The 20,874-nt window shown below is 43.1% G+C and overlaps 1 protein-coding gene across 1 annotated transcript in view; it reads right to left on the minus strand.

Moving 5' to 3' along the window:
• Positions 1–1,200: 1,200 nt before the first annotated feature.
• Positions 1,201–20,874, minus strand: part of LOC132575529 (lipoxygenase homology domain-containing protein 1-like) — a 33,324-nt gene continuing 13,650 nt past the window's right edge. The window contains exons 3-5 of the mRNA XM_060244342.1: positions 9,978–10,197; positions 2,230–2,384; positions 1,201–1,443 (exon numbers count right to left, since the gene is read on the minus strand). Coding sequence (XP_060100325.1) covers positions 1,201–1,443; positions 2,230–2,384; positions 9,978–10,197 — 618 coding nt within the window. The remainder of the gene's footprint in view (positions 1,444–2,229; positions 2,385–9,977; positions 10,198–20,874) is intronic.

The following is a 20,874-nucleotide window of genomic DNA, read 5'->3' on the forward strand; positions in this document are numbered from 1 at the left end:
CGTCAGACCCAATGACATCCATTGTCCACACTCCTGAGGAACTGATCTGAGGATTTTTTGAGCCATACATCAATCTTTTACCTGAGATGAGATCAAAGGAAAAAAACAAAACAGTTCAAAGTATTTTTAAACCTTTTAATTAGATAGTGTGTGTAACCCCTGCCCCCTCAAAAAAAAACAAACCCCAGAAAGGTGTGGTAGTACACTTTTAAGTTCTACTAATTTAAATGAAATGGCTCAAGGTTGACTCAGCTTTCCATCCTTCCGAGGTTGGTAAAATGAGTACTCAGCTTGCTGGGGGTAAAGTGTAGATGACTGGGGAAGGCTGTGACAAACCACCCCATAAAAAGTCTGCTGTGAAAACGTCGTGATGTGATGTCACTCAAGAGTCAGAAACGACTGGCGCTTGCACCTTTACCTTTTTAATTTCAATGAAAGTATTACCCTGCTGCGTAACTTTCTCCTGTTGAAATCAGTAGGGCTTAAGAAATTCTTAACTTTGGCTGGATTGTGCCCACTACTATGTAGGTTTTGCAATATCCATAGCAACAGTTTGCTAATCATATCAATTCAGTTACTGTAAAGTTTCTTTCAGATTTTAAAACCATAATTACTCCCCCCCCCCCCCCCGGTTTTACATCTCAGATTCAGAGCTGTTTTTATTGATGCCAATTGGGTTCACTGCCATTTCTGAAGTTAATTATTCAAGAATAGACAGCATCCTTCAGAGTCCTAACTAATTGTTCACATAGAGGAAATCCAGACCTCCCAAATTCTACTATATCATCTGCAAATACTGTTTAAAGGGAGAGATAATAGCAAGTGGAGATAACAAATGGCTTCAGTGAAATACACTTGCAATCAAGCCATAAATAGGAACATGCTGTGAGATGCTGACAAGTTAACATATCATAAAGCAAAACCTGTACAAGAAACATTAGTTAGATCCTTGAATAGCAGTGTCAAAAGCCCTCTGAATTATTCTGTTACAAATGCACCATTAACACTGCAACCTTTAAGCAGCCCTGACTAAAAGGGCTAATATGCATCTTCTCTGGCAGGGTTCCTGTACTATTTACAAAGCTATGAAAGGAAAAATTCAACAGGTGAAGTTTTGTCTTTTTTTTTATAACCATGTAGTTAGGGGTCACGGGTCACTTGATGAAGCTTCAGAGCCCTGCATGAAAATATGGCAATTCATCAGTATATTTTCTTAAAGGAGAACTCACCTATAGTTTTAATGTCACAAATGGTGTCACAGATTCCTATATGAGTATCCAGCCAGCTCCAGCATGGGAAAAGCCATTCTTTATCTGAGTTCTCTGACTTCTTCACTGTTATCATTTTCAGGTATATTCCAGCTCCATACCCTTCTCCATCATGTCCTACAACTATCTTTTTCAAATGGCTCAAGGAGACAGCCTCCACCAAAAAGGAATCCACCTGAATAAAATATCAATATAGCTAAATCTCAACATGGCCAAATCTGTGGATGCTTAAATCCAGAGACTGAAACTATGGACAAGACAAATCTTTCTACAGGCCTGAAAAATGCCACAGATTTTGTTTCTCCTCTTAAAAGCCTTCCATGTCAGCAAAAATTATTTGCTACCTGAGTAAGTTTCTTGCTGCACAAAGTTTGTGCTAGAGCCAGGGTAGTAGTAGCTACCTTTTCAATAGACTGTGGTTGGACTACAACTGAAGGTATCTGGGTGAAAACCACCACTTAGCCATGAAGGTTACTTGGTGAGTGACCTCAAGTCAGTCATGTTTTCTTAACCTAACCTAACTCTCAGGGTTGTTGTGAATGTAAAATGGAGGAAGGAAGGACCATGTATGCCTTACTTCCCTTGAAAATGGACAGAGTAATAATAGGAGCCCTGTTCTGTCCAATTTGCAAAAAGACTAAAAATATGGCTCTGTCTACACAACTCTTCGGTGATGTCAGATAAAATTGACTGCTGTTAAGAGTCAGGTTTTTCCTGTCTCCTCCCCCCCCCCCCCAAACAGCAGCTGCTTGGGTCTCTGAAAGGGCTATGTTGGGAAAGGGGTTGGAACCTGTGTGGGCAAAAAGCCATGAGGTACATGGGACTACAGTGAGGAGGGAACTGGACAAGATTTTAATGATTAAAATGAAATAACACTGTTATTCCTTAAGATACCACTGGATTTTTTTGTATCTTTGTTACACATTTCATTGTATCCAAAATATTTTTTCTTGCATTTTACCTTGTTTTTTTGATATTTTACTTCTTCTGTAAGAGCGTTTTGCAGTTGCCTAACACCTGTATCTCCCCTTTCACCATAAAGTGTTATATAGAGGTTTGCAAAGGTTTCTGACCCCCAGTGGTCTCCAGTGTGTACACAGATGATATATTTATGCACTGTAATGGGATAAAAAGACTCATTAATAATGTACTGCTATGTGATATATAATTTTAAAATAGAATATCTCCCCCCCCTTCCCAGATCTATAATTTTATAATTTTTAAAGTTATAGATCTGGGAAGGGGGGGGGGATATATTCTATTTCAACACTTTGACACATGGTAAAATCATTTATCTCCCAACAAAACAAAATATTAAAATACAACAGTTCTCAATTATATAATCCAGCTTCAAGTGGTGGCCTCATACCAAATACAGCAGCAAAATGGGGCTTTCCAGTCAGAGAAGCAGGATTGATTTCTACATAAATTCAAGGTTTGCTAGAAAATATTTCAGAGAAACTCCAAAATGTGAAAAGCTAAGTGCATGATGTGTGTGTTTTCTTCAATCCCAATTCTCCCTCAAGATCCCTTGAGCTCTTAGAAGGCCTGCCTGCCAATTTAACAATAAAAAGGGTTCCTTTGGGGTTGTTAACTGGGATAAGGGATTCTTGAACATCTGCCAGTTGGGCTCACCTGTTCAAGCCTCCTTGCTACTTCTAATGAGGGCACTGATTAATTGACAGGATGTTCATAAGCTGTTTGTTCCATTTGACACCAGTAAGCTAGTTGTAACAGAGGATATGAAGCTGATTCCCAATAATCATTCATCATCTAGGAGTCATTTTCTGACCTCCTACAAAGGAAACTTTGCTGGGTTACTGTGTTGCTTCAGCCCAGATATTGGAAGATTACTCAGCTGAGAGTCAGTTTTTGACTACTGCAGTCCTGAAAACTTTGATGACTATCAGCCTGCTGCTAGGTCGCAGGAAAACAAAAATGGGGGGAAGGGGGGAGACCAGAATAGAAGCTGACTCACAGCTAGGGTTGTCAGCTCTGGGTTAGGAAATACTTGGTGATTTGGGGGATGCAGCCTGGGGAAGCAGAAGTTAGTTCAGCGAGAACTCATTTATCCCTTTGTGATCCTCACCTACCTCCAGCTGTGTTTCTATAACAGAAATGTTGATCTCTTTGGAAAAATGGTTTTCCTTGATTTTTTTTTACAAGTCTATTTCTATTCCTTCCTGCACTGGTTTACAGGACCGGAACTACATGTTTTTGAGAAGGGACAAAATTAAAAAATGGTGCCCCCTTATGGGCCCATTCTACCTTATAGGCCAATAGAATAGACTGGACTCCATACCCAATTTGGCACCTGGAGCAAGTACCCCTCTCTGCCCCCCTCTAGATCCAGCCCTGCTGGTTTATTCACATACATGCAGTTAAAACTAATTTATACGGACATTTGCAATACTGGTGATTCCTTTTTGTTCTCTGATATTCTATTATTTTGTAAGTACACCTGCTCCTCTTTTTTCGGGTTATGCTTTCAGCCTGGCAAACACCTCAATATAGTGTCCACAATGAAGGAAGCAGCATGTGGCTTTACTGATGTTCAATGGCGTCACAAAATATTTACTCTCAGTATTTGGCAATACATACAGCATAATTGGAAACTGCCACTTGCTGCCCATTTTTCCTTTTCTGCTACCCAGGATTTCTTTGTTTTGAGTTCATGACAATCTTATAGACAGGCCATTAACAACCTCATCTGATGGTTGTAATACACTAAGGTCATGCCAGCAGTATGCTGACATAATATTGCTGCAATGCAATGCCCTCCCAGTATCAAGGTAGAAAGCTAAATAAATAAATCAGGAGAAATAGGAGATAACTTAACCAGCACTGACTGCCACTCCCACAGAATCTATGGCAATACTGCTGCTGTAGAGCGATCACACATGCCGACACCCCCATGTTAAACACCAGCTAAGGCACAATGATGGTCAATAGTGTGTCCTGTCAACTCCCACTCCTGTAACTCACAGTGTACTATCAGGAAGAGCTAAAACACCTTCCCCAGTGTTCATGTCTAGGCACAAGGCATCCCACTGATAGAATGGGATTCCTTCAGTATCCCAACATACAGCCATACTGTTGCAATCTTTTTGCCATGAAACATGCCAAAGCCAGGAAAGAAAGGAATGCTAACAACCAGCCAGGTCCATAGCCTCATGTTTAAGAAGCTGCCTACATAGAAAGCAAAATGGTGAGAGGGCTTCCAAGAGAGGCACGTGAGCAATTAATGATGCTACACAGATGTTGTTCAGGACACTTAATGAAACACATCTGCATTAGTGTCTGTATGCCAGAAACATGTGTTTTGATTTGATTTGTTTTATATCCTGTCCTATCCCATGTGGCTCAGGGCAGTTTTGCAAAGGAGAAACCACATATATACCTAATGAAGGATAACAGAGAAAAAAGCAACAGGAGCTACCATTGCCCAGCAGCAGTTGAAAATTTGGATCTGAATGGCTTCTTCAATGAGAAGTTTATTTTTTTGAATCCTGCTGCAACTATTGTGTTAAAAAGGAGGCAGTAGCACTAGCACTCAAACCTTCCACCACCGGGTAAGTCTATATACTGGGAAGGGCTGACTCACAATGGAGCCTTTGAAATTTTACAGGGGCCAGACATGCCCCCAAAATCTGATTGAAATTCATATAGCTCAGAACTGAAGGATTCCCATTTGGAAAAACACACAAGAAATCTCAAGTTCAATAACCGACTATTATCTCACAGGAGAAAGGGCTGGGAAACACCATATATACACACATGGACAGTACAGTGATAAAGCCGATCAGGACAGGGCAAGGATGAATAGTTTATGGATGACCCTCATTTTGTTGAGCACATATCCAATCCAGCCACACCTCCCTATGGTCAATTGACTGACTGCTAGTTATTGCCTGCTTGTTGTTCACCCCGTATCTACTTTATGCTACTCCATAATTTGGCTTGTTAAATCAGCAAGTGAGATTTTCTAGTACTCCATCCACACTTGAATGGGAGAATGGAAATGAGAAACCCCTCTGGCCACTCCCGCTGGGGATGCCTTATTGTAGCAGCCCTGTTTAAATCAAGCTTAAAACAAGTCTGATGCATAAATAACAACATGTGTTATGGTTTGCTTTTCACTCAGCCATGGAATGTATACTATCAGTCTATACACTAATAGCCAAGTCAGCCAAATCTGAGGATGCTTAAATCTGGTGACTGGAGCTATGAAAGGGCAAGAGATCTTTCTACAAACCTGAAAAGGGATCTAGGCTTCCAGAAAAATGTGAAATAAAGAATATGTTGGTGGGTTTATTAAAAAAAAACCCTGAAAATGATAAAAAGAGTGCTTATGGCTCAAAGCTATGGATTCCCTAGTGGTTCTTGGTAAGCAGTCACAATATTCCAGGGTGGGTTTCAGTGAGTAAAGAGGCAGGGGCAGAGGGCAGGGTCCTTTGCAGTCCTATTTTGGCCTTTGAGGGAGGACTCATTGCAGCCAGGCATGACTAGTATTGCCGGCTCCTGGAGATTTTGTGGTGGAGTCTGTGGGGGGTAGGGTTTGGAAAGGGGAGAGGCCTCAGCTGAATATAATGTCACAGAGTCCACCCTCCAAAACAGTCACTTTTTCCGGGGGCAGGGGGCAGATCTGTTATTGAGAGTTCAGTTGCAATTCTGGGAAACTTCCAGATCCCACCGAGAGGTTGCCAAACACAGGCCTGGAAACAATATCTGGGGGATTTGAGACCACCCAACTTGCAAAACTCAGGTAGGCCTGACTGCTTGCTACTATTCAATAGAAGCGACCCGATGAAAGCCAGTGTGGTCTAGTGGTAAGAGCTTCATAGCATGGTCTGGAAGACCCAGGTTTGATTCCCCATCTTGCTGTAAAAGCTCACTGGGTGATTTTGAACCAGTCACACACTTTCAACATAACCTATCTCACATGGTTGTTTTGCAGGTAAAAAGGAGTGAAGAATAATGTCAGCTGCATTGATCTCCACTGTGGAGAAGGTGGAGTATAAATGAAATAAATAAATAATAATATATATGCCTGAAGATGTGAGGCAGATAAAAAGTAGGTTGGTGAATGGCTGAGAAGGAGAGAATGGCAGTGAAAGAGGTGAGGGCATGGGGTTGCTAGGAGGAAGAAAAGAGGAAATAGTGGGGGAAAGGGATATAGGGAGAACTGAGACGCTACCTCACAAGTGTTTGAGGATTCTTCACCAAGGAAGTGGGCCTAGCCCAGCAGCTGGCACCATACAACTGGTTCAGTCATGTGGTGCCAGCCATTGGGCCAGGTCCCCTAGTGGGGGCAGGGGATCCCCCAATTTTGTGGGCTGAGGGGCTCCTGCCTGCTGCCAGCCAACTGGCTGAGGAAGTCCTACCCCAAGAGTGACCACCAGTACCCACTCTCCTTCCCTCTTGAGAGATTTAAAGGCCCTCTGGCTGATCCACAAGAGCATGTGGCCCATGGATCAGCTGGAGGACTCTTTAAATCTTGGAGAAGGGGGGGGGAGCAGCAGCTGGCTGCAAGCCTGAACTCCAAGATGAATTCGCCACTAGAGTCCAGGCATGCACAGCCCTTGCTTCTTGCAAACAGCATTGAAAGGGTCTCTTTGAATGCTGTTTGCAAGAAACGGGGGCAGGGGGTGGGGGCTGAACTCCAGCAGTGAATTCACTGCTTGGAGTTCAGGCATGTGGGACACCAGTCCCCAATGTGATGATGTCACTTCTGTGTGATGTCTTCACATTGGGGACATCCCAATCTCCTCCAGGAATGCCCCCCAAAGACCCCTGTCATGGAGGAGGCAGGACTTGGCAAACCTACAACTGGACCATAGTTTTCCTAGGTAGAGGCTGCCCTTGGTTGGGAGCTTTTTTGTTTAGTGCAGCATTACTTAAGGCCTAGATGAGTTGCATAGTATCATTAAAGAAAAGATGGAGGGGGCAGATAAAGGTATTATGATTGTTGGGTGGGAAGGAGGTTGGGTTGCCATTTCTAGGTTAGTAAATTCCTAGAGCTCCACCAAATCTCCAGGGATTTCTCAACCTGCAGCTGGCAACCCTAAAAGGAAACTAATCTCTGTAGTTGGGCAATCTGTTGTACTTCCAGGCCCCACCTAAAGGTTAGCAACTCTAGAAAGAGAGGAGGAAGCAGGGAAAAGGGAGGAGAGGCTATGGGGACTTTCAGCAAAGGAAAAGTGGGCATAATGGAGGAGGGGGAAATGATATGTCTCCTGCAAATCCTGGAGGGTTCCTATTTGTATATCTAATTGTCAATGTGGCCCATCTGTGAATCCTTAATTTGGTGGCTGGAAACATGAACAGACAAGACAGATACTTCTGAAAACCTAAGAAACAAATGCCCTCAGTGGCCATTGTTAGCAAACCACAACTATATTGCCATTCTCTAAGCCTTCATTTCAATTAGCAAAAGGCCTTTGAGAGTGGATTCATTGAATAGACTGGGTATTACCTAGGTAGCAATTTGGCCATCTATTGTCCCCTTTTTAGATAAGTTTGATAGACTTAAGTACCCCCCACCTTAACAATTTTTCCCATTCTTTCCCTTAATGGTTATCCTGGAGCCTCCCCCTTGGCCCATTGTTACCTCGAAGTCCAATCAGGTAACTAAGGCCAAGTCTGCTCATTGGCTAGCTATGAGCATCCAATCAGGGAACGCCAATTAACTGGCTATTGGCTACTGCATAAGTCCAGCCCTTATGGCCATTGCAGAGCCTCCCCTTTTTCTGAGGTCATGTACCAGCTGACCACCGTCATCCACCCCTTTTTCTGAGGTCATGTACCAGCTGACCACCGTCATCCACCCATGTACCAGCTGACCACCGTCATCCACCCATGTACCAGCTGACCACCGTCATCCACCCTAAGGGCTCAAGGTAGTCCTTATAACCTGTGACCCAGCTCCTCACAGGTGTGCATCTAGCAGTACCCCATTTCCGCTGTCTAGATACATTCCCGATTCCTGCTCAGTTGAGGGTCCCCTCCCCCTAGTCCTCGTTAGTCGCCATTGGAGCCTTCCTTGAAGACTATGATCGGTAATTATCACCCTGTTTCTCCATCCTTGTGTTGTCTCTGAATCTCTCTCTATTTTTCTTAGGACTGTATGTATGTTTTATGAGTTTATTATCTTGTATGTATGTCTATATTTTTCTGGAATAAATTTTAATTGTTTTTATTTAATTAATGTCCCTGGTAATTTTGAGCAATAATTTCTGGACGAGTATCCTGTATACATAGATTAAAAGATCCTTTTTAAGCCAGGTGCCCACCTGTCAATTCCCCAACCTCGTTTTGAGGGCATTTTGGCTAACATGGGGGGGGCCTGTTTTTTGAGGTAGATGCACCAAATTTCCAGCATACCATATAGTGCCTTTCCTCAAAAGGCTTCCCAGGTTTCAAAAAGATTGGACCAGGGTATCCAATTCTACAAGCTCCAAAAGAAGGTGCCCCCATCCTCCATTATTTCCAATGAACAGAAGGCATTTAAAAGAAGTGTGGTCATCTTAAAAGTGATGGCCAGAACTACCTTTGGAGTTCAATCATACTTGTCACAACCCTGCTACTGATTCCACTCCTAAAGTCTCCTGGCTCCACCCCCAAAGTCCCTAGGTATTTCCTGAGTCAGACCTGGCAATCCTACACACAGAATCAGGTTAACTTAACTCACAGGATTGTTGTGAGGATAAATGGAGGGGGAGAGAATGATTGTAAGCTGCTTTAGGTCCCTATCATGGAAAAAGTTGGGGTATAAATGAAATAAATAAATAACATATAGCTGAAGATGGGGACAGATAAAAAGTAGGTTGGTTAGTTGGTGGTTTGGAAGGAGACAATGAAATAGGAAAAGAGAGTGGATGTGTGAGCTACCAGCAGAAGAGCAAGAGGAAGTAGTACATGGAGATATGGGGAAGTGAGGCATCCCTCACAAGACCTTGCAAGTTCCTAGGTTCAGCCTGGCAGCTAGCACTGAACATAGCAAACATAGAATTTTCCCAGGGAGAGACTGCCAGAGGGAGGAAAAACTGAAGACAGGGCAGATAAAAAAAGGTTAGCTGGTAAGTTGGAAGGAGAGAAGACAGCAGGAAAAGGGGAGAAGCTAGGGGCTTTCAGGGAAGGGAAAGAGTAACGGGGGTGGGAAATAACATGCCTCCTCCAAGCCCTAGCAGGTCCTCTGCTTGTTATTTTATAATAGGACTTAATGAAATTTTACAGTCCATATGCTTTATGTGGCTTTAGAGTTCACAATGTCCAGTTTAACTTAAGTACATAAACTCAGTGGATCTCAACTGTAAAACGTTTTGAAGCACCCTGAGAAATAAATATTTTTTATTATAGAAGGAAATAATTTGTAATAATCCTTTCAGCAATTTAAGTTTAGATAAGCAGAAGAATCCAGTGCTCAATTTACCCAAAATGACTTACATTACTCCAGATTATGTGCTTTATCTTTTAACTGGTATAGTTATAACTTTCTGGCCCACATATACAGTTATGCAGGGGATACAGGAATAGACACCATTCCTTATTTAATTAAGAGGCATTTTCAGTCTTTTTGAAGCACTGTTTAAGAGCCACTGTGGTTTATCTAGCATTCAGGGATTTTAACAAATAGTTGGCTTTGCTGTATTGACTGATTCCTTTTCAAAAGCAAGCTCACATTGTTCCTGTCTTCTCTGCTATTTTTACCTGGCAAAGGTTTCTGGTTCTTTTTCACTGCGGGGAATTCTTTCACCAACTCTTGGTGTTCTTGGCTAACAGAAAGCCAGCAGCTGCAGTCAAAGTTCACCTCCTGATTAGTGCGCAGCTCTTCCATCTGACAAGACTTCAAATGCCAGCCCTTAAAGTCTGGCAAATCATCACAAGTGATCCGAATCTTGTACACGTCACCAACATCTGCAGGTTCAACCTGCAAAAAGAGGGAAAAAATAAAATAATGGGCTGTCAAGAAAGAAGCCCTTATTCATGGTAAGATTTTTCTATTGTTTGATTTTATTTCTTTTGGGAACTGCTTGTAATTTTGGGAATTATCGACCCAAAATAATTTTTTTTTAAAAAAATCAAAATCTGTTTAAAACAATGGACATAAAAAATAAGCTTCACAAAATGTTTAAAAATCCAAATAGAAAAACAAGCAAAATGGAGCATCTTTTTAGCTATTAGCAATAGGAAGAACAGGAAAGTCTTAAGCTGGCACCAGATAGCAACTGATATATGTGCCTCCTGGTTATCTGAAAAGGCTGCACAATAAACACAGAGCACTAGGCATCATGGAGCATACGTCCTCAGTAGTCAAGGATGCATAATAGAATTTAAAATATTAGTAACACTACTCACTTTACCCATCATTCTAATGAGTGATGCCTTCAGGTATTGACAGTAACTACTTCCTCACTTGGAATGAAATTAACCCATGTTTGCATTACTGTACATGAGATGCATTAAAAAGAGCTACTATCATCTCACATTTATGGGCAATGGCATATTTAAGAGCTCAAAACTAATGTATTTTACAATATAAATCAACTTTTCTACTAAAGAAAAAGAAAGTTGTGGCCCACTTCAACCACCCAAAAAAGGACTACAGAGGGCATGGAATCTAGATGTACAAAAGCTACAAGAGCTAGGAACTGTACTAAGGAAGACAATTGAATTCAGAAAAAGCTGGCTGGATCCAACTCAGTATGGTTTAGTGCTTATTATTTAAATAATATCTGTTCCTTAATTTTACAACCATACCAAGTTTTTCTGTATTATTGATGGCCTGATTCTAGATCCAGAGGCTTTGTTGTGACCTTGCTGCTGAAATTGTGAATGTCAATTTTTGGTTGCTGTGGATTGTTAAAATGTCAGGAAAATCAATGTAATGTCTTTCACTGCTTACCTTCTCTCAAGATTTTATTTGTGTAGGTAGAGAAAGAACAGATAGTGAACAACACTCAGATTAGAATATCTGGCTGGATATGGGAAAAATCACTCCTAATTACTTTTCTTTTTCTTTGTAATCAACGTGGACAAGGTAGACAGAGCAGTTCCTTAATTGCCTTGGATATTAGATGGGAAAGAACACATAAAATGGATGTGCTGTTCTCCTTTTCTGTTCCTGCAGCAGTCTTATATGATGCTTGACTGCTCCCATTTCAAAAGATCTCCTTACACACAGACAACTAATATATCAGGGAAACAGCTGGTCATATCACAAATTGAATACGATATGTCAGGCCTTGAATTCAGCAGGAGTTCACAGGAGTGCAGCTTCTGAACCTTTCTGAGGGTTCCCCTTCTTCTTCACCACCTACCTACCTTGTCCATAGGTGCAGTTGCTTAATAATCCCTGGATAAGGAGAGCGGGCAAGCCAACCAGCCAACCACTGGGGGCTTTGCCATGCCCCCAGCAGCCCTCATTAACCCCCGGAGAAGCCCGCACAACCCCTTCTTACTTCTTATGTGATTTTGGGTGGCAGGTGGCTTGCTGGCCTTTTGACTGTGGGAGGGGGTGACCGAAAAGAGCTCCAGGTGAGTGAGGCCTGTTTGGGCTGGCTGGATCTCTAGCCAGCTCAAGCAGATCCTGCTGAACTGGGGCTCTCCTTTCTTGTGCTGGATTGGCTGGTAGGAGGCGGCATATGCTAATGCACATCTCAGAGAGGCCTGAGAGGAGCAGCACAGAGCAGAGCAGCTCTGACAAGCTGAGACAGCTGGAGAAGTTGCTGAGAATTTCTGAGTTTTGAAAGACTTCATTCTGAGGCTTCTGTGACTGCTGAAAAGGCTGAGTTGTGATAGCTGGGGAACTGCTGTATGTTTGGGTGAGTGGGCTAAAGGTGAAAGTGATTGAGAGTGATTGTTGATGATTGCTTAGGAGTGGTCTGCTCCAGCCTCTTTGCATTTTAAGCTGCGCCTTGCCAAAGGGCAAGAGAGCTAAAGGGCTCTTGGCCTGTGGCTCTTTGCCTAGGGGCTTCCTAAGGACCAGGAACCCAGATCCCTGATTTTCTTGTTCTCCCAATAAGGTAAGTTGACCTTCCAGAAGGGGAGCCACGTAAACAACAGCATTTAAGGAGGACTGAATATTTTATATATATATATATATATATATATATCGGCTTGGCTTCACGAACGAAGATTTAAGAAGGGTGCAATAGTCCACGTTTGCTGCAGGCTCGCTGGTGGCTGACAAGACCAATGTGGGACAGGCAGGTCCGGCCACAGCGGCTGCAGGGAAAAGTCTGATTTAGGGTTGGTCCTGTAGCAGTGCGATTCTTCCTCAATCTCCTTTTGTCCTCAAGACCAGCTATGCGTGCGTTCTCAAAGGAAGAGACAGCCTGGTGGATGGTGTGCCTCCATGCTTTGCGATCTGAGGCTAGGTCAGACCACTGGTGATGGTTGATGTGACAGGTGCTAAGGGATTTCTTCAAGGAGTCCTTGTACCTCTTCTTTGGTGCCCCTCTATTTCGATGGCCGGTGGAGAGTTCGCCATACAGGGCAATCTTGGGAAGGCGGTGGTTTTCCATCCTAGAAATATGCCCTGCCCAGCGCAGCTGCGTCTTCAACAGCAGTGCCTCAATGCTGGTAACCTCCGCCCGCTTGAGGACTTCAGTGTTAGTCACAAAGTCACTCCAGTGGATGTTGAGGATGGTGCGAAGGCAGCGCTGATGAAAGCGCTCAAGGAGTCGCAGGTGATGACGGTATAAAACCCACGATTTGGAGCCGTAGATGAGGGTTGTCATCACAACCGCTTTGTAAACATTGATCCTTGTGCCTTTTTTCAGATGCTTGTTGCTCCACACTCTTTTGTGCAGTCGGCCAAATGCACGGTTTGCCTTTGCCAGCCTGTTGTCAATCTCCTTGTCGATCTTGGCATCTGAGGAGATGATGCACCCCAGGTAGCTGAACTGCTGGACTGTCTTCAGAACTGATTCACCCACAGTGATGCAGGGGGGGTGATAATCTTCCTGGGGTGCAGGCTGGTGGAGAACTTCTGTCTTCTTCAGACTAACTTCTAGGCCGAATAGCTTGGCAGCCTCTGCAAAGCAGGACGTCATATGCTGCAGAGCTGATACCGAGTGGGAGACGAGTGCAGCATCATCAGCAAACAGTAGCTCTCGGATGAGTTTTTCCATTGTATTGGAGTGTGCCTTTAGTCGCCTCAGGTTGAACAGGCTGCCATCGGTGCAATAGCGGATGCACCATCGTCATCATCTAGATCTACTGCGGCTCTTTGAAGCATCATGCTAAAGAAGATCGTAAAGAGAGTTTATATATATATATATAAAATGAAGGTAGAATGCCAGCAGGGGGTGGGGGCTATCCAGTGTTTTGCACTGAGTGTCACATGTATGACTATCTGCCCACAGGACAGAAGTCTTGGGTGTGTGCTCGATGTAAGGAGCTCCTGGTCCTCAGGGAACGAGTTCATACCCTTGAGGCCGAGGTGACTGCCCTGGAGAAGCAGAGACGGTCAGTTAGGCAATTGGGGAAGACTCTCGGGGGCATATTAGATGAGCCCCACTCTGAACGTGGCAGCCCTGTTGCTGCCAGAGAGCGTGAGGGTCGAGAGGGAACAGGGCACCGTGCTGAGGATAAGGGGAATGCGCCCTCAGAAGGGACCTCTTCTTCGGTTGGTGAGTGGGTATCCTTTCGCGCCAAGGAACCATCCCTGGGCAGGGGGAGAGGGGGGGTCTTGGTAGTTGGTGATTCGATCCTTAGGCAAGTAGACAGCTGGGTGGCAAAACCACGTATTGACCTTATGGTGACTTGCCTGCCTGGTGCGAAGATAGAGGACATTACGTGTGTAGTAGATAGGCTGATAGACAGTGCTGGGGAGGAGCCTGTGGTTGTGGTGCATGTTGGCACCAACGATGTGGGGAAATGCAGTCGTGAGGTCCTGGAGGAGAAATTTAGGCTGCTAGTTGGGAGACTTAAGGCCAGGACCTCCAAGGTGGCCTTCTCGGAAGTGCTACCTGTTCCACGTGCAGGGCAGGAGAGACAGGCGCAAATTAGAAGTCTCAATGTGTGGATGAGACGATGGTGTAAGGAGGAAGGGTTTAAGTTTGTTAGGCACTGGGATGCTTTCTGGAACAAGCGGGAGCTGTACAAAACAGACGGTCTCTACTTGTCTCCGGATGGAACCAGGCTGCTGGCGCTTAAAATCAAAAAGGTGGCAGAGCAGTTTTTAAACTAAATCTTGGGGGAAAGCCGACAGGAGATGGAATGTCTCTGGTTCGGGAGGACTCGTCTCAAAGAGATGAAGGGTTGGCTTCTATTTTTCTACCAGGTAACGGATCAGAGTTGTCCACTGTGATGGTGACAAACGGTATGGACTGTCTGCCAGAGTCTTGAGGCGGCAGGAGGGAGGTGGCGGGCTTAGTTTGCCTGGGAAATTATAAATGTTTGTATGCAAATGCTAGAAGTGTCCGAAGTAAAATTGGTGAATTGGAATGTTTAGTGTTGGGAGAAAACATAGACATTGTGGGAATTTCAGAAACTTGGTGGAATGAGGAGAATCAGTGGGACACGGTGATTCCTGGATATAAGTTATATCAGAAGAATAGGGAGGGAAGGGTTGGAGGTGGGGTGGCTCTGTATGTCAGAGGATATACGGTCCAGTAAGACTGAGGTCAGAGAATTAGATTCCCTTTTAGAAATGCTTTGGGTTGAAATAGAGGGCCCAAAAGGAAATTTAACTATGGGAGTTAGTTATCGCCCACCAAATCAAAAGAGAGAGGACGATTATAATATGATGGAAGGATTAAAGATAGCGGCTAAATGTAAAAACTGTGTCGTCATAGGTGATTTTAACTACCCGCAGATTGATTGGGTCAATATGTGTTCTGGTCAAAAGAGATTGAGTTTCTTGATGCTCTCAATGACTGTGCTATGGAGCAGATGGTCTCAGAACCTACCAGGGGTACGGCGATCCTGGATCTGATCCTAAGTAATGTCCAAGACTTGGTGAGAGATGTAAAAGTGATTGCGCCGCTTGGGAACAGTGACCATAATGTTATTGATTTCACCGTTTGTATAAATAGGGAGTTGCCCAAAAAGACCGCCACAACCACATTTAACTTTAAAAGGGGTAAATTCTCTGAGATGAGGAGGCATGTGAGGAGGAAACTGAAAGGAAAGGTAAATACGGTCAAAACCCTTGGGGAAGCTTGGAGACTATTTAAAACTATAATCCTAGAAGCTCAGATAAAATACATACCACAAATTAGGAAAGGCACAAACAGGTATAAGAAGAGGCCAGCATGGTTAACAAACAAAGTAATGGAAGCTATAAAAGGTAAGAAGGACTCCTTTAAGCGGTGGAAAACCAGTCCAAGTGAGATTAATAAAAGGGAACACAGGCAGTGGCAAATCAAATGCAAGACTGTGATCAGGCGGGCAAAAAGGGACTATGAGGAGCATATTGCAAAAAACATAAAGACCAACAATAAAAATTTCTTCAAATATATTAGATGTAGGAAACCAGCCAGGGAAGCAGTGGGGCCCTTGGATGACCATGGGGTAAAAGGATTACTGAACGAGGATGGGAAAATGGCTGAGAAGCTGAATGCATTTTTTGCCTCTGTCTTCACCGTGGAAGATGAGAAGTATTTGCCCGCCGCAGAACCACTAATATTGGAAGGGGTGTTGAAAGACCTGAGTCAGATTGAGGTGACAAAAGAGGAGGTCCTACAACTAATAGACAAATTAAAAACTAATAAGTCACCGGGTCCGGATGGCATACATCCGAGAGTTCTGAAAGAACTCAAAGTTGAACTTGTGGATCTTCTAACAAAAATCTGTAATCTTTCATTGAAATCTGCCTCTGTTCCTGAGGACTGGAAGGTAGCAAATGTCACCCCCATCTTTAAAAAGGGTTCCAGAGGAGACCCAGGAAATTACAGGCCAGTCAGTCTGACTTCAATACCGGGAAAGTTGGTAGAAACCATTATCAAGGACAGAATGAGTAGGCACATTGATGAACACGGGTTATTGAGGAAGACTCAGCATGGGTTCTGTAGGGGAAGATCTTGCCTCACTAACCTGTTACATTTCTTTGAGGGGGTGAACAAACATGTGGACAAAGGAGACCCGATAGATGTTGTTTACCTTGACTTCCAGAAAGCTTTTGATAAAGTTCCTCATCAAAGGCTCCTTAGAAAGCTTGAGAGTCATGGAGTAAAAGGACAGATCCTCTTGTGGATCAAAAACTGGCTGAGTAATAGGAAGCAGAGAGTGAGTATAAATGGGCAGTCTTCGCAGTGGAGGACGGTAAGCAGTGGAATGCCACAGGGCTCGGTACTGGGTCCCATGCTCTTTAACTTGTTCATAAATGATTTAGAATTGGGAGTGAGAAGTGAAGTGGCCAAATTTGCGGATGACACTAAATTGTTCAGGGTGGTGAGAACCACAGAAGATTGTGAAGAATTCCAAAGGGATCTGTTGAGGCTGGGTGAGTGGGCGTCAACGTGGCAGATGCGGTTCAATGTGGCCAAGTGCAAAGTAATGCACATTGGGGCCAAGAATCCCAGCTACAAATACAAGTTGATGGGGTGTGAACTGGCAGAGACTGACCATGAGAGAGATCTTGGGGTCGTAGTAGATAATTCACTGAAAATGTCAAGACAGTGTGCATTTGCAATAAAAAAGGCCAACGCCATGCTTGGAATTATTAGGAAGGGAATTGAAAACAAATCAGCCAGTATCATAATGCCCCTGTATAAATCGATGGTGCGGTCTCATTTGGAGTACTGTGTGCAGTTCTGGTCGCCACACCTCAAAAAGGATATTATAGCATTGGAGAAAGTTCAGAAAAGGGCAACTAGAATGATTAAAGGGCTGGAACACCTTCCCTATGAAGAAAGGTTGAAACGCTTAGGGCTCTTTAGCTTGGAGAAACGTCGACTGAGGGGTGACATGATAGAGGTTTACAAGATAATGCATGGGATGGAGAAAGTATATTTGGCCGCTGTGTGACACAGAATGTTGGACTGGATGGGCCATTGGCCTGATCTAACATGGCTTCTCTTATGTTCTTAATGAGTTATGCTAATGAGCTCCACCACCTATTTTTCTACAAAGTGCCCCTGGGATATGTTCAGGTTTGCCAAGTCCTCTTGAAGCCCTGGCGGGGGACATCCGTGTATGCACAATGCGCACGCGCAATGAAATAACGTCACCCAGAATTGACATCATCAAAATGACAGCACGCATGCGGGCCACTCTAGGCATTTCCAGGAGAACTCTATGCTTTTCCCCAGATGCTCTAGCTATTTGGGAGATTAAAACTCTATGGTACCTATTGTGCCATAGAGTTTTACTTCCCAAGTGGGTAGAGCATCTGGGAAAACCATAAAGTTTTCCTGGAAACACCTAGAGCAGCCCTGTGTGCGCACCACCATTTTGATGATGTCACTTCTGGGTGATGTCATCGTGCCGGCGACGCAGAGGGAGGTTCCCCCCGCTGTTCCAATGTGGGCTGCTGGGTTGGGAACCTCTGGGGTGGGGGAGGTAAACTATGTGTGCTGGTGGCTAACTTGTCATCTGCTGAAATAAAAAAGAAAGCATGGGCAGACAAGAAAATTTCAGATACAGAGCAGAATCCCTGCACCTTCAAGAAATTTCTGTTCTGTTTAGGGTGAATATGTGTCACACAGAATGAGTGAAGGCCCATTTTACAAACAATAATGCTTGGCAGCAGAAGAAAATCTGGCACTTCAGATGGGGGCCAGGAAATCTCCCAGGATTACAGCTTCAGAGAAAATGGCTCCTTTGTAGGATGGACACTCCCACACTCTGGTGAGGTCCCTCAGCTACCCAAACCCTGATTTCCCCAGGCTTCACCCCCACATCTCCAGGAATACCTTATGCAGAGTTGGCAATCCTAAATCAGTGCTTTGTCTGTGAAGAGAATCTACTACTTTATTTCATATACTCGAAACCTGAATTGGTGTGACATTAATTGCCAGTTAGAAACAAGAAATATTTCAAGTAATGCTAAACTAGATGGCAAAAGTGACAGTAGAGAAATTCAGAAAGGAATTTGTAATGAAATGTTACAAATGGACAATTTCAGCAGTGATTGGAGATAGTGAAGGAATCCTCCTTCCTATCTGTAAGAATACTTTCAAAACTGTCCTCATTTTATTTCCTGAATTCTAAGGTTCCAAACTAGTTGATCCTGCTTCCAAAGTAGAACTGTAATAAATTAGTTCTCCAGCGTACATGTTCAATTTGCTATACCTTTCAGTTCTTTTGAGTCATTTCCCATCTCTATGTGCATGTACACATCAACAAAACATTGAACATTCTAGATGGTGTGATTATATGTGGACTATACTAGCCTTTTTATGAATGCATAGGAGTGCAAGTCTATATCAGTCAGACACTGTACATAAAGAATCTGGATACATATGACTACAGCAAGAATGCTTTATTTTATTTCACTTTACAACATCTGCTCAAGGCCCACTTCCATATCAGTAAAAGAAGCTAATGAAGTAAAAGAGCCAATGGCAGTAGCAAACTGTGCATGATCCAGTTCTGGAATTAATGTTATAAATTATCCTTGTTAAATCAGAATTACGAAAGACAGAAATTTTAAAACAATAAAGGAAGAATAAGAGTATGTATGCACAAGTACCTTAAAAGTAGTGGTTCTTTGTCACAACTGTCAAAATTGATTCAGATGACTATGAGTTCAAATGACCATGGAGTAAAAATATTTTCTATTATTACATAATAGGAATCCCATGTGAATCTAGGTTATTTGAAAAAGCTCACTGCATGATGAGTTCCATGATTCTGCTAAACCATGGTCATATGAACATATGAAGCTGCCTTATACTCAATCAGACCCTCAGTCCATCAAAGTCAGTATTGTCTACTCAGACTGGCAGCGGTTCTCCAGGGTCTCAAGCTGAGGTTTTCACACTTGTTTGCCTCGACCCTTTTTAGTTGGAGATGCCAGGGATTGAACCTGGGACCTTCTGCTTACCAAGCAGATGCTCTACCACTGAGCCACTGTCCCTCTCCACATTTATTTATAATGTTATAACTTTCTTTCCACCAAATTGCTGAATCTTGTTCCTTCCAGCCATAGCCGGAAACCCAACAATTCCCTTTAGAAAAGCCAGCTCCACAAGAATCCCAAGCAATGAGAAAGAAAGAAAGAAAGAAAGAAAGAAAGAAAGAAAGAAAGAAAGAAAGAAAGAAAGAAAGAAAGAAAGAAAGAAAGAAAGAAAGAAAGGACCAGCTTGTTATTTCATTTCATTTAAAGTTGTTCACTTAGTGAATGATGCCCTTCATCAAGACCCAAGAGCCATAATCTCAAATAATATTTCTGCCATATATGCACACCCCATGAGCTTTGTTTTTCATACCTTCTTGTATGGAGAATCATGAAGAATGACTTTGAATGTCCTGTGTGTTCATCAAATGCTGGCAAAGCTCTGCTGGACCTTTAGGTCACATATATTCTATACTGCAGCTTATCTGGTTTAATTGTACCCAAGACTGTGGTGGTACATGTAAAATGTGGTAGCATTTGCCCTGCTGGGAACACAATGCTTTTTATGCTATGGAGCCAGAGGCATAAGATGTTCAGTTAGATTTTGTGTAGTAAAATATCTAATTTTTAATCTTTGCAATCTCCTTATTAACATTAATGATCTTATTTCAAAACACTGAATAAGGAAAATGCAGAGTCCTGCAAGATGATGGCTATTTGATAAGCAATGAAGCTTTTCTACAAAGATTTCTAGTCTGTTACATTATTGGCTACATTTTTTTTTGTCACAGGTTAACTGTGGGATGCCATATATGTCATATCAAATAACCTCTCTTTCCGATAATACTACTGCCTATTTTATAGCACTTCTTGACTTGCAATGGTGAGGATAAAACTTCTGTTTACTCAGTGTGACAGTACATGCTTATAGTCCCACCCTCCCTGCTTTGCCAAAATCTGGAAATTTTAATACAATACATTTGAAACAATATAGCAAAATCATGGCAACAAGTACCTTAAAGTATTCCCATAACAGTGTTGTCTAATCACAAAACTGCTTCCAGACCTTTTCTCATTAACTGAGCAGGTCTTTCCTACATTCCAGCAGTTGGAAGACAGTCTCCTCAAACTATTGGCACTGTTTGAAAACCTATAATAGTCTCCCTTGATTCTAGATAATGACAGTTGTTTCCCCAGATTACGGGCATGTGTCCAAATCAAAGCTTTCATGCCTAGCACTGGGATCAACTTATTTATCTGGAATTTAGCAGTTAACACGCACACTACTAACCCACTTCCCAAGGTATGTTGATAAGAACATAATAGAAGCCATGTTGGATCAGGCCAATGGGCCATCCAGTCCAACACTCTGTCACACAGTGGCCAAAAAAACCCAGGTGACATCAGGAGGTCCACCAGTGGGGCCAGGACACTAGAAGCACTCCCACTTTTGCCACCCCCCCGGCAAGCACCAAAAATATAGAGCATCAGTGCCCCAGTCAGAGAGTGTCATCTATACCTTGTGGCTAATAGCCACTGATAGTCCTATGCTCCATATGTTTATCCAATCCCCTTTTGAAGCTGTCTATGCATGTAGCT

Source organism: Heteronotia binoei, chromosome 7 (assembly GCF_032191835.1).
Source record: "Heteronotia binoei isolate CCM8104 ecotype False Entrance Well chromosome 7, APGP_CSIRO_Hbin_v1, whole genome shotgun sequence".
Lineage (NCBI taxonomy): Eukaryota > Metazoa > Chordata > Lepidosauria > Squamata > Gekkonidae > Heteronotia > Heteronotia binoei.